This window comes from Bidens hawaiensis, unplaced genomic scaffold (genome assembly GCF_021521415.1).
Source record: "Bidens hawaiensis isolate Kalapana, Puna unplaced genomic scaffold, B.hawaiensis_p1.1 tig00000458_1, whole genome shotgun sequence".
Taxonomy (NCBI): Eukaryota; Viridiplantae; Streptophyta; class Magnoliopsida; order Asterales; family Asteraceae; genus Bidens; species Bidens hawaiensis.
Window position 1 is genome coordinate 3,815,355 of NW_027491030.1, and position 16,888 is coordinate 3,832,242.

At 34.6% G+C, this 16,888-nt stretch overlaps 2 protein-coding genes across 3 annotated transcripts; one reads left to right on the top strand and one right to left on the bottom strand.

Annotated features, from left to right (window-relative positions):
- The first annotated feature begins 1,705 nt into the window (after nt 1–1,705).
- Nucleotides 1,706–5,094, top strand: LOC143627030 (histone acetyltransferase MCC1-like). Of its 2 annotated transcripts, none has more exons than XM_077096942.1 (6): nt 1,706–1,825; nt 3,219–3,413; nt 3,513–3,657; nt 3,760–3,859; nt 4,448–4,676; nt 4,745–5,094. In XM_077096942.1, exons 2-6 carry the CDS (start codon nt 3,292–3,294, stop codon nt 4,932–4,934), a joined length of 786 nt encoding a protein of 261 aa, XP_076953057.1. In that variant the 5' UTR covers nt 1,706–1,825; nt 3,219–3,291; the 3' UTR covers nt 4,935–5,094. The 2 variants fall into 2 exon arrangements, with proteins under 2 accessions (XP_076953057.1, XP_076953051.1); XM_077096936.1 differs by having other exon boundaries at nt 1,707–1,825; nt 3,213–3,413; nt 4,745–5,093.
- A 6,549-nt stretch (nt 5,095–11,643) lies between these two features.
- On the bottom strand, nt 11,644–15,696 carry LOC143628570 (WEB family protein At5g16730, chloroplastic-like). The gene is made up of 3 exons (XM_077098130.1): nt 15,538–15,696; nt 14,770–14,989; nt 11,644–14,299 (listed from the first exon to the last, which is right to left on the bottom strand). The coding sequence occupies exons 1-3, from the start codon at nt 15,555–15,557 to the stop codon at nt 11,831–11,833; spliced, it is 2,709 nt and encodes a 902-aa protein (XP_076954245.1). The 5' UTR covers nt 15,558–15,696; the 3' UTR covers nt 11,644–11,830.
- Nucleotides 15,697–16,888: the final 1,192 nt, after the last annotated feature.

The window sequence follows — 16,888 nt, forward strand, 5'->3', positions numbered from 1 at the left end:
CCACCAACTGACGGCTACGCACGTGGTATGGCAGTAGTTGGTGAGTAGGCAGCGGCTAATAGTGACATACAGTGCAGGAGCATGCTGCTCGCCATACTGTTGTCAATAAGCTGTCGTATCTTTAGTCAGATCTTTTTCCCATACCTCGTCAGGTACAGTACAGAAGATCTTCCTGTATCGTACGGACTGGCTTATTTGGGCGGGAGTATTCCCCCTCCCGCCCTTGTGCGGGATTGTTCCCGGCTTCGCTCATTCCTTCAGGTGACACTGAGTGAGAGCTAAGTGCCTTGTGCGTGTAGCCTTGCTGCGCGGGTGGCCTTCCCTGATGGCTTGTATCCGAGGCTGCGGGAACAGGCGGAGTCCTTCACCATCGGGAGGCATTTCCTGCGGGACCAGCTTGCGTACTGCGCGTAAGGACGTCACGTCTCTGAGCATGGTTGGTCCTGCGGATCTAGTTGGTTTCTGCGCAGACGTCCCTCTTTTAGGTGAGTCTTGCGGGTCCAACTGGGCTTTGCAGGGACCTACCTCTTCACTAGGCATCTTAATTTTTTTAGTGGGTTAAAAATAAATAAAAGGAGTGAACTTAAAACATTTAAGTGCGTTAATTTAAATGTTTTTTTAAACCTTTCATAAGACTGTCTATGAACATATATAATTTTAAAAAAATTTGGACCCTTTAAAAACGGCCCAAGCACTATTTGTTTTTGACTTTCGATGCCCGCCTAGGTTAAGAACTAGCCATAGTTTCGACACACCAAACACTACTTTTTTAAATGTACTTTCCCACTTATCTAATGGAAGGACTTTTCTTATGGTGTCTTTACACTATATAAATTAATCATGTTAAAAGAGTTAAAAAAATAACCAACTATTAAAATTCTTTAATAAACTCAATAACTCATCCATTTAAATAATAATTGTTACACACCTTTAATGACACGAAAACCATAGACATATTTACATAAACCAACACAAAACTTGAAGAAACCCGCACCAATTTGCGGACATGGTATTATCTGATTGGTCTACATTTATCGACCCAAACTCAAAGCCATGCATCGATAAGCGAAGAAGTGACAACGTATGATTTCCTTACGTTAGTTAACACAAAAACTTGAGAAGATTACTAATAACATTCAAAATAATATTTCAAAATAAATAAATAAAGTCAACTAGCATTCTAGTAGCAACTCTTTATTCTATTCTCAATAGATTTTAAAAAATAAAATAAACATAACTTTACAAATTATATTCCAAACCAAATAATATTAACAAACTTATAATACTTAAAAGTTAAGTATTATTAACAAAGATAGATAGTTTCTAATGTGATATAGTGATAAGAATTCTGAAATTTTTAATAAAGACCCGGGTTCAAACGTCATTGACAATATTTTAGAGGGGGACATGAGTATGAAGGAAATTTGGATCTTTTTGATCTCTAATTGATCCTCAGAGCGTCTGGGTTTTACCATCAGTAGGCTTTCGGGTGTGCGGGTTTCTCAATAACTGGAGGTAACTTGAAGGCGCTTAAAAGCTCCGTACAACTAAGTTAAACCAGCTGACAGTGATCTTCTTCCGCTCCGTTAGATTACCCGTACGAAGTACCTAAAGAATTAAAGAAAGATAGTTCTAGACTTCTAGTTGGATCCTCTTGCCACTGAATATAAAAAAAAATAAAAAATGATCCAATTAAGTTGAGTTGACACGACCGAACCCATACCCCTGTTTCCGTTCTTGTTCTTGATTCCTTCCTTCCTCAATTCCAATTCCATCTTCATCATCATCTCTACATACAATCATCAATCAACCCATTAATCATGTGGTAAGAAACACCTCACACTTTCATTTTCTTGATTTCTTGATCACCATATCATATTATCTTGGTACTTCAAGATTCAATTTTTATCCAGTTTTTGCCATAAAGATTTCATTTTTACTATCTTTATTCCGATTTCTCATGTACCCATGATTGATTTGTGATAAATTTGTAATCTTTAGGGTTCTAGTTGTTTTATTTGGTATATTAAGATGCCCCATTGTCAAAGTTAGTTATTACTGAAGAATTTAAATGGTGTTTTTGTAGCTGATAATCTTGATTTCTTGATCATCATATGATCTTGTTGCTTCAAGATTCAATTTTTATCCAGTTTTTGCCCTAAAAATTATATTTTTACTATCTTTATTCCAATTGCCAATATACCCATGATTGATTTGTGATAAATTTGTAATCTTTAGGGTTCTAGTTGTTGTATTTGGTATATTAAGATGCCCCATTGTCAAAGTTAGTTATTACTGAATAATTTAAATGGTGTTTTTGTAGCTGATAATCTTGATTTCTTGATCATCATATGATCTTGTTGCTTCAAGATTCAATTTTTATCCAGTTTTTTCCCTAAAGGTTTGATTTTTACTATCGTTATACCGATTTACGGCATACCCATGATTGAAATGTGACATAAACACTTTTTGAATCAGATAAATTTGTAATCTTTAGGGTTCTGGTTGTTGTATTCGATATGTCCTGCTGTTTGAATTAACTGGGGCAGCTTAATAGTGAAGAATTTGAATGGTTTTATTAACTGATAAACAAATGTGTATTCTTAAAGATCTTGATTTCTTGTTACTTCAAGATTCAATTTAGTTCCAGTTTTTGCCATAAAGATTTGATTTTTACTGCCTTTATTCTGATTTCCGGCATACCCATGATTGGTTTGCCCTACGAAAACTTTGAGTTAGATAGTTTATGTTGTTTTTTTTAACACTCATATTCATATGCTAATTTACATATAAGTTAATCACATAATAGTCATATATTTATTTATTTTTATTGTTATTAATCTTGCTTAAACCTATATATGATAAGCTTAAAGAAGTCATTAAAAAGCATAAAAAAACTGTTAACAAACAAACATTAATGAACTTAAACGAGCACCTTATCACAATTGAACGGACATGGCCTTTGTTCGTGTTCGTTCATTTAGTTAATCGAACGAAATTTCCTGTTCATGTTCGTTCATTTATTAAACGAATGTCGACGAACATAAACGTACTTCCCTCCGAACGTGTGGTTCATTACAGCCTAGGTACACATGTATTGAACAACCCTATATGCTTATTTGTCTATTTTAGAATGTAGAAAGTTTTCAACAAGTAGTTTAAGATTACTTATTTTAGCAATTACTAACACAACACGGAATCTTAATTATAAGTTTCAGTGACCGATGCATGACCGCTAGTAGTTGAGTGCAATAAATGGAAGAAAATTTTGGGTATTAATAATAAATCACGATGCCTTTGTATTCAATGATGAACTTGAGAGCATCTCACCATCCATCCATTTCTTACCGGCCTATACGGCCCTCGGATCTAGAAGTTCTTGTAAAGATTCATGGTGATCTTTTTCCCATAAGGTTAGAATATAAATATTATTGTTATTAATATTGTTGTTAATAAAGTGGTTGTATACAAAATATGAAATACTTATGATTGTTTCATTTGATATGTTTTAGATATGAAAATGAGTTCTTCCACAACGTTGTTCATGGCCGTGATATAGTTTCTTGGGGCGCAGTTGACCGAAACCGTCCAAACGGTGAAAGTGATGAGCTTATTGGATTTGTTACCGCACGGATTATTATGGCAAAAGAAAGTGAGGTGATTTATCTTTATTATTCTTTATTATTATTAGATAGAAATTAAAAAGCATTTTTATTTGTACTCGAAACAAGAACACTAATTTGATCCGATGCATTGCAGATAGAAGATATGCTGAGATTTGACAAATCAAGACCGGATCAGTCTCTAGTTTATATTCTGACACTAGGCGTGGTAGAATCTTATAGAAATTATGGTATAGGTAAAACATCGGTTCCAATTTTATTATTGTCAAATTTATTTAAACCTTTTTTAAGAGTAGATTACACTGTTCTTTCTTTAAGAAAATTTCAGGTTTCATCCTTAAACTAAGGAAATAACATGTTTTGTATCAGATATTGTCTTTTTCGATTAATGGGTCATGCGACCTGCACATGAGGGCTTTTTTGTCTTTTTACCTATTTACTTGTAAAATAAAAAAAGAAAGTTTTCTTCAAACATAGCTTTAAGACTTGTTCATATGTGTGAAGAAAAAGAGCAGAAAATTTTGATTAAGGTTTGATAGAGATTAGATTTGTTATGTGAATAAAAATTTCTTTTTTTTATTTTTTATTTTACAAGTAAATAGGTAAAAAGACAAGAATGTTTTCATGAGTCACATGACTGGATTTAATGGACAAATTTAACGCTCGTTAATCAAAAAGACAAAATTCAATACAAAACGTAAACATAAAGGAAGTTTCTTGTTATTTCTTTAGTTTAAGGACGGAAGTTAAAAGACGAAAGTTGTAATATACTCATTTTTATATTTTTATTTATTATATCTTAAATTTCTATGTTGAATTTTCAGCCACTTCACTAATCCGGGAGGTGATCAAGTATGCATCCGATATGCCAAACTGCAGAGCGGTTTATCTGCATGTAATTTCATACAATAGTTCGGCTATTCATTTGTACCAGAAAATGTCATTTCTTTGCATAAGGAGACTGCACGCCTTTTATTATATAGACGGTCAACATTATGATGCATATTTGTTCGTTTACTATGTTAACGGCGGCCGGTCCCCTTGTTCACCCTTGTAAGTATGATCATAATTTATTCATTAGTTCAAGGGGCATTTTAGTCAATTTGCTTATATGTTTGCAGAGAGCTTGTTACGCTTCTCATGACATACATGAGGAGAGGGTTAAAGTTGGTATTTTCAAGAGTGTGTAAAAATAATGAGAAAAACGGGCCGAGACGGGTCAAATATAGAGACAAAGGCTGCCTTCTACCAATGACACAAGGCAAAAGAAGCATTACAATCGAGGGGCCCGAGGAGAGTGATCGTTTATGAACTTTGAGGCGATGAATTTACGTTTCCGCCCCTCTTAACCGTTGTTTCTTTTTCTTGGTAGTTTGGTTTGAAGCAAAACAATAAGAGACATATTATATTATATATATAGGTTATCATCAGCCTGAATATATTTAATATTGAGGTTTGACTTTTTGTAAAACTTATTTTGTTGGTGGTGGTTTGAAGCTTCTGCAAGTGTAAAGTGATTCACTGTGCTTTCATATGTTTGTTTCATGGATTTGATGATGAATATGAAAGAATACATAAAAAGATATTGATAGATTATGTTTTTAAAGATTGTACATTGCACAAAATTAGCTTGGATAGTTTCGGCCCGAGAAGCCCGGATTTTTATACAAATTTAATAATTTCTAAGTTTCTAACAACGTCAGCATACTATTTATTATATTTTTTAAAGGCTATAATATATTAATATATTTATGTATTCGGTTTCAATATAGGTAAATGGGCTCGGGTAATCAGATGGGTATCACTTAATATCATCCCGTTACAAAACCATGAAATTTTTTAAAAATAATTTAGTACAAGACCTCATACTTGATACTTGTCCTGAATGTTTCGGGCTTCGAATTACCCATCGGTTTCAGGGTAGCTTAGATCGAGATGCATGATTTGTTTTAGACTTGATTTTTCATATATTGTTTAGTCTTTTTATGTGATTATTTTTAAATGTAATGTACATGTAATATGTATGTTTGTAATGCTTTAATAAAATTAATTAATAACTTTTCAAGACATTTGTGTTCTTCATAAAACTATATTGTTAAAAGTTGAAAAATCAATACAAACTTTTTTTCGTTTCCAAATTTTTGTAATAGCAATTTGAAAATATAACTTCTATTTTTTAATAAACAAAAGTAAAAAAGAAATAAAAATGGGCCAAGGGCCTTGGCCCAAGGTGAGACTACCGGGCCCAAATCCATTTTTTCAACAAAGTAATTAAAATGTGTTTATGATCGGGCTTTTTAGGATATGGGCTTTGTCACCTATAGACAATAACCATAGGTTGGTATAGAGGTGCAAAAAAACCCGTACCCGGAACTGCACCTGAAAAAAATACCCGGAACCGGTATTTTTTATACCCGGGTATTCTATACCGAAACCGGAACCGACCCTACCCGTAGGGTATGGATAGGGTATGCATTTTGAGGTCAATACCGGTACTTGGAACCGTACCCGATTTATACCCGTAAATACCCGGACCCGGTCATACCCTATACCCGATACCCGGTTATACCCGATAACCGATACCAATATTCTAATACCCGAAATAATACATGAGTTTTTATAGTATATTTTTTATGTTTATTTCACAGCTTTTATGTTTAAGCTTTTGTAAAATGCATATTAATAAGTAAATAATTTGTAATTAAGTGGATTTATGGGTTTTGTAATATCGTTTAATTACATTACAAAGCAAATTTAAATTTTAAACAAACTAAAAAATGTATAAGAATATTACAAATTCAAAACCGGGTATTAATACCCGGTTGTACCCGGTTCCAATACCCGAACCCGATCATACCCTACCCGGGTACATAGGGTTGAGTTTTTCTCCTCAATACCCTACCCGAACCCTACCCGATTTCTCTCAATACCCGATTTTCCAATACCCGATCATACCCGAAACCGGTTCCATACCTGAAGCCGGGTATTAAAAAAACCCGATTTGTGCACCTCTAGGTTGGTAGTAAAAACTAAAAAAAAGTGAAAAATGTTATAATGTAAATGCTAATTGTAGCAAAATAATACTTAATTAGTTTAGTTTTTTTGGTAAAAGATTTACAATATATCAAAGTTGTTAATAGACATATTTGAGTTAATAGTTTCAAGGCTTGCATCCGACTGGAAAATCGGGTCTAAAGTAGCGCACGAGATCCCAACCGAAGTGTTGTGCTCTTGAACACTACCCATCCTCACATGATGAGTCTCTTAGACAACCACCAAACTCCGCAACTCAAAAATCATTTGTTGCATGTTTGAAATAAATATCATGTGACCAGTACTTTCAATCATATTTTTTTTGTTCTTTTGTGAGATTTGGAAAGTTCTCTTCATCGCGATTCAATCAAATTCTCGCACTTTATAAAGTTGATCAAATTTTCGCGCTTCTAACCTAATCCGACCATATTAAATTGTTAAAAGTACTCAAGCTATACTATATGTTATTTGTTTTTTTAGTAACATTATTGAGTGGTTTTAAAATGTTTATTACATCTTAATGCAACTCATGGCAGTTAGTCATTCTTATTTGTAACAGTTTTAAGTTCTTGAAGTTTCAATGAACTTCTTTTGGAATTTTTTATTTTTATTTTTATGTAAATATTAGGCTCGTTTAGGTTAGCATATTTATTAATTGGGCTCTAGTTCAAGATTAAGCTCGTCCAGCTAGCCAATCTCAAATAGATTACGAACAACCTGACTCATTACACCCCTAATTTTTTTAATCATATATGTATATTTTATTACTTATATACATAGGGTTTGGATCAAATACAAATGAAATTAACGTGCTAAACGTGAAAATCAAGTAGAGTAACTATATAATTACATCATAGAGTAATTATTATAGAGTAATTACATAATTATTTACTTGTATATATAATTACTCTACTTGATCTCACGTGTAGCACGTTAATTTCATGTGTACGTTAACCTTCCCCTTTATATATATATATATATATATATAGGGTTGGAATCATTTAAGAACTCTAAAAAAATTAAGAACTCTTAGGAACTTTAAACAACCAAACATTTTTTTAATTTTTTTTATGTATTAATATTATTTAATAGTAGTTTTATCATATTTTATATAAAAAGTTTTGATTACATATGTTAATCACAAGTTTACATATATGTAAAATTTATAACTAATAAATTTACATAGGTGTAAAAAAAACATAGATATGTATAAAAATTAATTTTCAAAATTGTAATTGTAAATATAGATATAGAAAAATGATAAAACTACACTAAAATAACATTGACATACAAAAAAAATTATAAAAAACGTTAGTTTTCAAGGGTTCCTTCAAGTTCTTAAATAATTTAACAGTTATGTAATGATACTCATCCTATATATATATATCAGTTATTTTTATTATACTTATGCATAATGATATTTATTATGTAATTACATATTAAACGTATCAATATCAAACAACCATTTATTATGTTACCATGAAATAATAGGCTCATTGACACTCACACGCCCAATGTTGTAAAAATCGCAAGTCGCTAATCGGTCTGTGGGAAGGAAACTAGCGATTAGTTGGGATTAATCGTATCGAACTTTAATGTATAATTTTTAGTTTTTGTATATACATACATTTTTATATGTAATTTTCAGCTTTACACACACACACACACATTTGAGCAGGTTTCTCGTTGTAAACCGTTAATTTTGGTCGGAATCTCGCTGGAAACCGCTTATTGTAGCCAGAATCTCGCCAAAAAGTGCCGACTAAGTCCATTTAGTCCCGATTTTTGCCGGATTTGACCATCGACTGATTAGCCTAAATTAATCGGTGAGGTGTGGACTAGATATTAATTGGGGATTAATCAGCGCCTAGTCGGGATTTTGACAACACTACACGCGCCTAGTCAAGCTCAGTATATAAAACTCAAGATTGAGCTCGTTCATCTAACCAATCTCAAGTAGATCACGGGCGATCTAGCTCGTTACACCTCTAAAATTTTGTTTTAATTATTCTAATAAAGAAACCATTGCCATATTTGAATGAGTTGTGACATTCTTCATCACAAATTCTCATTATTACTTGCATAAAATGATAGTAAAAAAACAAGACCCAAATGCCTTCTTTCATTTTGGAAACCCAACTGACATGTGCTGCACCACATGGTCCAAATAAGATATGACTTGTCATGCTGGCAGTCTAGTCTATATTATTGAACATGATGGCCAACAATTGCCAATTGCTTAAAGTAAGGCTGAGGGGTGTGGGGCGCTAACCTGGGCGCGAGAGCCCCTCCGCTCGTGCCCCCAGGCGCTAACCCCACACCACCGGGGCGCGAGCCGGGCGCGAGCGCGAAAATCCAGGCAGGCGTGAGTGTGGTCGCGGGAGAAGAGAGAGAAAGAGCCGTTGAGCTCACGAGAAAGAGCCGTTGAGCTCCGAATTTTTTTTAAAAAAAACCTTAAAACCTCTATATAATACCCCAAATTACTCCCATTTCAACCATATCAAAACATAATTTCACCTTACAAACTCTTATATAATATCCCAAACTCCTATATAATACCCAAAAATGTCTGGAAATTGGTACCCAAACCTAGATTCAGATTATATTGACGACGATTTATGGTCGTCACCAGACCAACCGATGTTTTATTCGGGGCCGCAAGAAACATCCGGCTTTCAACCATCCAACATACAACCGTCTCCTAACTTTGTTGTTCCAGAGACACAAGAATCACACGGTGATGCTACGGGAGCAAGAAGACGCGTCCACCGGAAAAAACAACTTGCAACGGACGGGCCGGGACCGGCTTCGACTCCGAGGACGAAACGGAAAACCACTCCGTGGTCATCGGATGAGAAGGAAGCCTTGTGTCGGGCTTGGATAGTCATTTCTGAGGATCGACGTTGCGGTAATTGTTTTAACGTTTTTAAAAATGATTTTTAATAAAAAAGTTAAATAAAAAAGTTAACTGGAAATCTAATTTAATTATTCATTTTGCAGCCGACTACCAAAAAAGCAAGGTTTTTTGGACAAAGGTTAGGGAGACGTTCTATACGCTCGTTGGGAGTACAGAGCGAAACACCGATATGATTTCGGGTCGGTGGTCCGAAATCAGAAAATTTGTCGGCTTGTTTACTAATCTTTTCAACAGGAACGCCGGTCGTATGAGACCAAGTGGCAGTGATGATTTGGCGGTTTACAATTTCACTGTCGAAGAGTGGAGGCAGGAGTGTTTGCGGAGGTATGGGACGGTGAAGACGTGGGACGATTTAAAGTTGTGGGAGAGGTTGAAAAGGTGTTCCAAGTGGGTTGAGCTTGTGGCGCCGGACCATGATGCGGAAGTAGGGCCGAAACGGACTAAAACTAGTTCGTCTGGAGCGTATAGCACTTCCGCCGGGTCGGATTGCCGCGTTGGATTCGACCTAAACATTGCGGGGGAGGAAACGTCTTCACTGCCGAGGAGGCGGCCATTGGGAAGGGACGCCAAGGGGAAAAAACCGGCTGAGGGGGGAGCCGTAAACATCGTCGATCTTGTTGAATCCCTCAATAAATTCAACAAAATCATGGAGGTGGTCTCTAATGACAAAAAGGAAAAAAGTCGAATGAGAGATTTGGACTTCCTTACAAGAGACTTCAGTAACCTAAATCCGGTCGATCAAATGCTGATGGAAAAGCAAAAGGAACGTATCCGAAAGAGGTTGATCGAAGAAGACCAAGCCGAAGAATAAGAATAATGTTTTTTTAGTACTTTAATTTTTATTTTATTTTTAGATATTAATGTGTTTTTTTTTAATGTGTGTTTTTTTTAATAATTTATGAGTTTTTTTAATAATACGTTTTTTTAATATATTTATAAAAAAATAAAAAAAAAAATCCGCTGGAGCCCCTGCTGGAGCCCCTCCACACCAGGGCCAGGGGCTCCAGCGGGGGCTCCAACACCCCCCTTATTCAGTTTCTCTCTCTGCCACACGTCACAATATTATTGGCTGGAGCCCCCACTCGCGCCCCCATTAGAGCCCCCCACACCCCTCAGCCTAAGTATGCATGTGCATGTGCTATTTGCCTTGTAAAAATTTAAAGATTTTCAAGCATCATACACCACTTGCACTTGCAGAGTTGCGGACACATGGGCCTCAAGATCACTGACATAAGCATTTGCAGATAAACTAACTGTAAACAGATCATTTTTAATTTTTAATTTAATATAATAGGGACAACAAGATGCAATTGACATATGCATATAATTATTGTTTCTTTTCTTTTATTTCTTTCTTTAAATTAAATCTTTTAAACAAGCTTAGAAGGGTATGAATGTATGATTACATAACTTCCATATTTAAATTTATCAATCCATAAAGCTTCATTTTTTGGCTTAAAACTCGAGTTATCGTTGTATTCGCAAAAAAAGTTTGACTTTCATAGAAAAGTCAAACCGAAACCAGATGAAGCTATATATAGTAGTTTACACAAAATCTTTTCCTAATACTTGAAATTAAACTACTCATCAAGTTAAATGACTTTTGCTTAAAACTCATAATTATAGTAGTTAACAAATATAACCAGATTTTGACTTTACAAAAAAGTCAAACCGAAGCCAGATGAAGCTGCTAATTCCTAACCATTTCATATCAGTTTACAAAAACTTTTCCCATATACTTAAAAGTTTAACAAAGTTAATGATTAGGTAGTTTCTCCGATTTCTCTTGAAACTTGAATAATAATAGTTTACACAAAAATGTTGACTTTTACCGGAAGTCAACGTGAAACCAGATGCTAGCTGTTCCTTCCCGATAACTGTTTACTAAAAACTTTTCCCATATGAAAAGAAGTTACAAAAGAAGTTTGCTCATAACTTGAATTATAGTTTGCACAAAGCAGTTTTGACTATTTTGACTTTTAGACAAAAGTCAACCAACACCACATGAAGCTGTTATTTCTTTCCAAATGACTTCTTAGGTTCCATACAAGGTGAAATCAGTCACGTACAAAGGGAATAACATACACATAATACAATATAGTAGTAATAATAATGACAATAATAACAAACAAATCTCCAAAGACGATACGTAATTACGCACTGTTTTAAATTAAAAAAAAAAACAAATTTAAATTTGTATCAAAAGAAAACAAAAAACAACACAACACATGTAACATTGATTTACCTCTTTCTTTCACTACTTCTGGTTGGTGTTACTTGTGCCTTTCTTCTTCAACAAGCTTCCAAACTTTTTCAGCAACGGTTTCTTCTTCTTCACTTGTGAATCCTGCTTTGACGGTGATGTGGCGCCATTTTCGACATTTTCGATGTTTTCAGCACCGTTTATGTTTATCTGATCATACCCTTCACCGGTTTCGGTTTTGGAATCCACGTCATCATCGAAAGATTCGTCATGGCCCGTCGTGTCTCGTTCGGGTGACAATTCTTTTTCTTCAATTTTGCAACTTTCCCACATCTTGAATTCACCCTCTTCAGAATCTTTATGTTCTCCATTCGCATCTTTCACAAGTGAATCCGTTTTAAATTCAAATTCTTTAGTTTTATTCTCATTTTCGTTCTCGTTTTCGTTTTCAACCGATGGTGTTTCTTTTGGCAGTTGCTCGATTTTAGCATCTCCGTTATGCTCAGAGAATTCCACCACTTTCGGAAGCATGTCATAATCTTTCTCACTGTCGGTAGCGTCATCATTTTCAACAACTGTCGCTTTAGCAGATTTCTCCTCGAGCAATTTAGTCAACTCCTCAATCTTTTTCAAAGATTCATCTTCCCGTGCTTTAAGCTCCGAGATTTCTTGATCAAGACTCTGAATTTCATTTTCTTTATCCATTAAACCTTCTTTCAAATGCATACTTTCGGCTTTTGCATCACCGAGAAGTTCTTTAAGATACCCAACTTCAGTTTCGGTTTCCTTCAATAGATTCTTGATGTGGGCCCGTTCTTCGTTAGAAGCATGAGCTTCCTTTTCGGTTTCTTGAAGTAAAGCTGTTAACTTGCTAACCTCTGTCTTCAAAGATTCATTTTCTTGATTTGAATTCTTCACACAATCCATCAATTCGGTTTCTTTTTCTTTCCATTCCGATTCTGTGCCTTTATGGCTGTCTTTAGCTTTCTCGATCGTGTTCATAAGCATGTCGATTTCGTGTTTCGCATCGTCAAGCATGTTTTGGTACTTCTCGTTTGTTGTTTGCAACGCGTGTTTCAAATCTTCGATTTGCGCTTCATAGTTTTCGTTTTCGGATTGATTTGATAATAACTTTTCTTTAGCATCTCTTGCTTCTGCCGAGACTTCATGTAAAGCAGAAGCTAAACTTTCCAACGCTTTCTTGCTTTTTTCCTCTTCGTCTTTAGAAGTTTCCAATTCACTTATGAGCTTGTTCTTTTCTTCTAAAAGATTCTGCACGCTGCTAGCCGCCAACTTCTCGTTATTCAAAGCTTGTGTCTTTTCTTCCTTCACAACTTCAAGCTCGTTTTTCAAGATTTCAGCTTTTTTCGCCGTTTCAGAAGCTTCTGACTTTAACTTTTGAAGCGCTCGTTCAGATTCTTCAAGATCGCCTTTCTGTCTCACGTTTGACATTTCTAATAACCCGACTTTTTCTTTCAGAGAAGAAAGCTCAGTTTCGGCATCTCTCAACAAACGGTTGCTGTCTTCCAAATCTTTGACCGTTGACTCGAGTGATACGTTTGCAGATCTTTCTAATCTTTTCGCTTCTTCCGCTTGAAGATCCAATTCTTCCACCCGTTTCTTCCATTCTTCCATTAAACTTCTTGCATATGATTCCGACATTTTAGCAGTTTCTAACTCAACATTAAGTTCCTCAAATGAAGCTTCAATATGCACTAATTTTTCCTTATACACTTTAGCTTTTTTGAGCTCAAGATTCAGAGTCTCAATCTCCGATTTCAACTCTTTTTCCTCTGATTTCAAAGACTCAACCTCTGATTTCAATTCAGACACCAATTTGTCGGTTTCTTGACCCTCGGATTTTAACAACTCGATCTCTGATTTTAATTCAGAAACCAACTTTTCACTCTGACTTGCTTCTGATTTCAGAGTTTCAATCTCCAAACTGAGTTCAGAAATCATCTTATTAGCTTGATCGGCTTCCGACTCGAATTTGGCATTCAATAATCCCTTCAACCGAGTGATCTCATTTGTTAAAGTTTCCACCTTTTCCATCTGAGCTTCAGCAATCTTTGTTGCATCATCCGCATGCGTAAGAGCTTGATCTTTAGCATCACAAGTCATGGTCAACTCTTGTTTGACTTTTTCAAGCTCTTGAGTTGCAGCAACGAGAGCTGCCACGTCAGCAGCGTGCTGGTTTTTGACAGATTCCAGCTCTTTTTCCCATTGTTCTTCCTTCTTTTGAACGGACTCGATCCCTGCTTGTTCCATTTCAACCGCACGGAATTTTTCGATTTCAATGTTTTCTTCGGCATTCTTTTGAGCCACGAGTGCCTCACGAAGCTTCTCGCTTGTTTCTTCGGATAACTTTTGTGCTTCCTTTAGATCATTAATGGCTTTTTCTTTTTCCTTTTCAACAGAAATTAACTTTTCTTCGGCTTTTTTAAGGTTTTCTTGAAGAGCAGTTAACTGAGCTTGTAACTCCGACCCCTTTAGCACCCCCCTTGGACTCGGTGCTGGTTTCTGAAATCCCACAAAGAAAACAAAAATATATAAGATGTTTTCAAAGTTTCATAAAATAAAAACAAAAACAAAAACTTGTCTCACCCTATTAAAAAACTAAAAAAGTTCAAATTTTTATGGTCCTGCAGAAATCGGTCAAAAATATTGGATCCATCATATACTTAATTTGCATATGATGATGTGGCAATGTACATATTTAGTCAATCTACAAGATTAGGTCTACAAAATATTGCCAAATCAGCAACATGTGGCTGTGTTTGGTTAAAGAATCTAAGTTGTTTTATAAAATCCATACCGGATTATAAAGATTAAGCTACGTTTGATCATGATCCGATTAAAAGTGGATTCAATTCGGATTCTTGATTCAATTCAACGCAATTATAAACATAAAAAATTGTGTATGCAATTACAATGGAAATATAACAATAAAAAAATTAAGAATGGAAATTCAAGAAATGGGGCCCACTTACTTCAGAAAGGCTGCTGGTCTTCGGCGACCGGCGATCTACGGTCGGCTTAGAAACCGCAGGCCTCGGGGACCGCTCCACCGAGGCTCGTGTGCTTGGAACTGGAGATGGTGAATCGGTTTCAGATTTAGCAACTCCCCGGCCAAGTTTACTGACTCGAGGTGTCGCCGGTGATGTTTTACTTATCAGAGCTTTGGTAACCGGAGGTGTATCCGATGAAGATCTATCCAATTCCAACATTTTTAATTATCAATCACAATTAGAAACATAAAAGATACAAACTTTACATTAATCACACACAAATAGTAAACTAAACATAACTAAACACAACTAAACATGTTAATAAGCCCTAGAAATGGGATCTTTGAAATTAACCAACAATATTAATTATTAATCACAATCAGAAACATAAAAAGATACAAACTTTACACTAATTTCACACAAATACTGAACTAAACATAACTAAACAGAACTAAGCATATTAACAAACCCTGGAAATTGGGATCTTTGAAATTAATGAACATAAAGGCTAAAGTTAGCAACTTTATAACATAATAATGCAATTAACAATGGGAGCTTAGTGGGTTTTCATTTTCTTGAAAAAACTAATGATCAAACTGTAAAAATGTTGAAAAATGTCAGATCTGAAGTGGGTAGTTCAAGATTTCAAGAAAAGATGAAAACCCAGATCAGAAACAAGCAAATCAAGTACAGATTGAGTGATAATATGCATAAAGGTTCAAGCTTTAGCAAGAAAGATATGAAATTTACTTGGATTTGGTTGTAGACATGATCAGAGTGGTGACACTGGTTCAGTAGAAGTAGAAGATATGGTGGTTTTAATTTGGGAAAATAATGTTGATAATAATATTAAGTGTTGTCCCAACCAAACCAGGTTGTGCAGAGAGAGAAGGTTGAGATTATTTGATTAGGGTCGGTGCGGTTACATTTAAATATAAAAATAAAAATAATAATAAAAATACAAATAACTGTTCTTTTTAATTTGGGTATTTTGTTAAGGGTGTGGGTTGTGTAGTTTGGTATGATTTTGGGCTTGAACCAAATCGAAAATAAAACTTTGGATTTTTGAAGCTGTTCGGTTTCATTTTTCGGTTTTCGTTTCAATTTCGGCCTTTTCAGGTTTTGACATTTGAGCTTGAAAATTTTAGATGAAAAATAATGTAGAAATTAATGAATTTATGTATATATAATTTTGTTAATGGTAAATTAATAGACTATTATACATCTAGCCAAAATATTATTTTAGTTGCATATTTATTAACCTTTATAAATTATTTTTAAATAAAAAATAAAAAAAATGAAAATGGAGAAAATCGGTTCGGTTCAGTAATTTCGGTTTTTATTACATGCAAAACCAAACCGTTGGTTCGTTTTTACAAACATAAAACCAAACTGTCGGTTTTTTGTTTTGGTTCGGTTTGGATTTTTCGATATTGGATCGGTTTTTTCGGTTTCTTACACACCACTGAAAAGAATTAAGTTGGTCGACGGTCGTGCACAATAACTTATCGACGTCAAAGACCTATAATTTTATTTTCAATAAGATCGGTTTTGTCATTCAAAAGGGGTTCGCTTTGGATCCTTTTATTTAGTATTAATGAAATTAAGATTCTAAAAAATAGAAAAAAAGGTATTGATTGAGTTGTACATTATGCAGTAAGGTTGTACAATGAGCCAAACATACTTGCCCAGTCACTCGCGTGCTGCCTGCCTGTCTGTCTTGTCTTCATTTCTTTATCTTTTGCCAGGCCTATGACCTCCTTTCCATATCCCTGCAACTTTTTATTTATTTTTATTATTTTTTTTATATTTTCAAGATTAAATTTTAAAGATTATTTTCAAGATTTTGTTTTGTAGATCTTGCCCTACTGACAATCTAAATAAATATGTTAATAATGGGCCATAATCTCATTTATTGATCTTGATTCTTTGGATTAGTATGATAGAGACATATAAGTAAATTATTATAGTTTGGTACTTTGATGACTTGTTACTATATATAATTTTATGATAGAGACAAATAAAAATAAGTAAATAGCATGTTTTGTATTTTGGAAAATTGGTTTTAAATAATTCTAACTATGGCCTATTGGTAAATATT